Genomic DNA, 3,036 nt, shown 5'->3' with positions numbered 1-3,036 from the left:
CTAATGCAACTGCAAGTGAAAAACAGTGGATCTATGCGAATGTATCATCGCTAAGTGGCGATTGTGTCGGACAAGATTAAAAAGTTCCGTAATGTGTTGATGAAAGCGACGGATTCAGTCGTCTATGAAGCCCATTAGTTTTCAGCTTTTCAGATGAACTAGCTGAAAATTTTGGTCCCCCAGTGCGTGAAAGACCTGTTACAAACTACGTTGCAAATCGAATTGATGGCGAGCTTTCTCGCTGGATGGACGATCCTGCCGAGCTAGTAGCTCAGCTACGCGTTATTGAGGGAAAACAAGTGTCGATTTTGCACGCTTGGAAACAGATGGAGCAGTCAGGAGAGTATCTTATACTACCGAGAGCAGCCAAGCTTCTCTGTGCCGTCCCAGCCTCTTCAGCTCACATAGAGCGAGCTTTCACTGTGGCGGGGACAATGGTAACCTCGAAGCGCACGAGACTGTCCCCGCAAAACATTGACATGGCAATCGTCTTTAACATGAACAGTAAGATTGTTGACCTTGCTCAGTGCCAAGCAATTCCTTCGAGCAAAATTGAGGAGCACGTACCGGCAAGTATGACATTTCCAACTGAAATGGTACCCGATGAATTTGGAGAAGATTTGATTATTGACCTTTTTTCGAGTATTAGCCTAGATGGGCTGTGAGTCACAGCCCATCTAGGCTAATACTCGAAAAAGGAGATAATCGTCACAGCCTGTGACGATTATCCCCTCAGCAGCTTCTAGTCTTGCGAACTCGGCGTGCGGCTCGTACTCATCTCCGCGCTAACTGCACAAATAAACACAATAAAAAGCTACACCTTTTCAACTTCAAAATGGCGACAGGTAAAATCAAAGTGACAAAACGTAAGTTCAAAGTGACATCGAACATAGGAGCCAGCAAAGCCAAACTTGATATTGTCTTTATTCTTGATATTGTCTTTATTCTCCTACAGGCATATCTTTCATCTGGATCGCACGCGCATGGAACTTCATGGTGTGCAACGAGCACTTGTAGCAAAGTTCTGGGGTGATAGCTTCGAGTACGAGGAGGTCTGCAGCCAGCTTTAGGTAGCTTTCACGGTGCGCCTTGATGGTGAGGTGCGGTGGGACGCGTAGAATAGCTTGACGATGGCGCGACATCGCGCCAATCTTGGCCTTCGTGAGCTGCACGGAGAACCCGTCGAACGGTAGCGTCGTCGTACAGCATTGCTGTGTGGGTAGGAAGCACAGTGAGAATTGCTAAATGAATGAAAGGCAGTGCGGCCACAAACTGCAGCAACAGTGTCCACTGATTCCATCGACGCCGTACAGCCAGCCAGCGTCCACCAAAATTGGCGGGAGTAGTTGCCGCCACTTTTTGCCTCTTTCATATAATGAACTCCAAACGTAAATACTCCCATAAATATTAAGTGTCAGTGTCATGTCACTTTGAACTTACGTTTTGTCACTTTGATTTTACCTGTCGCCATTTTGAAGTTGAAAAGGTGTAGTGACATGCCTCGGTTTTTCATAAATTACTTCTAACCACCTAATCGATGAGCCCGAGTGCTGTGACAACGAGCAACCTCTTCAGCTCTATACTTGACATCACGTTGCGCCTGAGCGATAATAGGGCCAAGTACTATCTATGGTGACTCTGCACCAGAGCGTCTCGATGCACGTGACTTCGGTCGGGCAGCCCGTATGCGCTATCTTTCACGTAGCCGATCTTCTGCCAGAGCAACGACTTTCTGGCAAGCCGCACTGTTGTTGATAATTGTGCGAATCTTAGCGATAATCCCTTTAGCTGGCTCTCGCAGCAACTCTTCTATCCACTCATAGGAATTATAATACCATCTCAGCTAACATGCTGCGGTATTTACAAATGCTCCTCTGCCAAATGTCGATTCTTCATAGATTCAGCTTCGCTCTGCTTGGAGCCATTGCGCTCGTTATAACCATCTGTCCTTAGCTTACTCTCTAGCGCTGTCGCACGAGCTTCCATTTCATTCATTTAATGTCCAGGAGCTCGCCTTTACGTCTAACTGCTTCAATGGCTTCATCCTAACGATGTAGTGCGATATCGAGCCGTTTCGTGACTGCTACTGCATTCGTGCGCAGCACACCCTGCCATTCCTTCTCCAGTCGGAGCTCTGACTCATGAATTTCGTGGCAGATATGCTGGTGCGCTGACTTAAGCTGCTCGTCATTTATCTGCGTAAGCTCGGCTTGAGCCGCCTGAATGGCCAACTGCATTTTAGCTTTCAAGCTAGTCTCCACATTCGCAGGAGCCGTGCTACGTAATGCTTTATTAGCTTCTTGTTCAGCGAGTTTTGCTTCAAGGTGCTTATTCACGGACTCGTTTACTCGCTTTGATTCTTAGACAGATATTGCCATGATCTACCAAAGCGTCATGGACAGACGCTCAATGTTCTGATAAGTTAGTGCAGGTTGTGGAGGTAGAGCCTGTGCCAGCGACTTTGACATTGCATCGTGCGACTCCATTATCCCCCCTGTTACCAACGTCATAAGTTATGACATAGTCCAAATTGTACGTCGTAACTTACGACATAGTGTTTTCTTCATATTGGAGTTGGCTCGGAAACGGCGACCTGATACTGAAATCAAATCAAATTTGGGGCCGATCGGATATAAGGCTGGAGAGGTTTTTGCTGCACACACAAAGACAGTACACGGAAAAGGGTTCAAGTGGACCTTTCCAACTGTCATCATTTGATGAGTGGCCAGAAGTCTTCGGGCACTCTCAGCCATTCGAGATTTTGCCGGCTGAGACGTAAGCAAAATGCCGGTCTCTGTGAGCGCAAGGACCAAAGCTGAGGCTCAAGCGTCGGTGTCAGCGCCCGCCCTGGATCCGCGCCTGGTAGACTTCGGCCACCTGTGGCGCCAGCTCAAGGCCGCGGGGTGGCGGTCGAAGCCTCCCACCGGACTGTCAAACGATTGGGCGTACGTCAGGCCGTCCAGCGAGGTTCCTGCAGAAGGCGAGATTGTGCTCTACGGTATGTTGTGCTATTGCAGTATTACTATGCGTCATTTC

At 48.2% G+C, this 3,036-nt stretch overlaps 1 protein-coding gene across 1 annotated transcript; it reads right to left on the bottom strand.

Moving 5' to 3' along the window:
• Nucleotides 1-400: 400 nt before the first annotated feature.
• Nucleotides 401-2,486, bottom strand: PITG_00816 (uncharacterized protein; the record flags this gene model as incomplete). Its single annotated transcript, XM_002909328.1, has 5 exons — nucleotides 401-490; nucleotides 954-1,211; nucleotides 1,645-1,745; nucleotides 2,108-2,277; nucleotides 2,386-2,486. 5 exons carry the CDS (start codon nucleotides 2,484-2,486, stop codon nucleotides 401-403), a joined length of 720 nt encoding a protein of 239 aa, XP_002909374.1.
• Nucleotides 2,487-3,036: the final 550 nt, after the last annotated feature.

This window comes from Phytophthora infestans, genomic scaffold (assembly GCF_000142945.1).
Source record: "Phytophthora infestans T30-4 supercont1.1 genomic scaffold, whole genome shotgun sequence".
NCBI classification, from domain to species: Eukaryota; Oomycota; class Peronosporomycetes; order Peronosporales; family Peronosporaceae; genus Phytophthora; species Phytophthora infestans.
The sequence above is the reverse complement of the archived record's forward strand: the minus strand, read 5'-3'. Positions and strand labels throughout refer to the sequence as shown.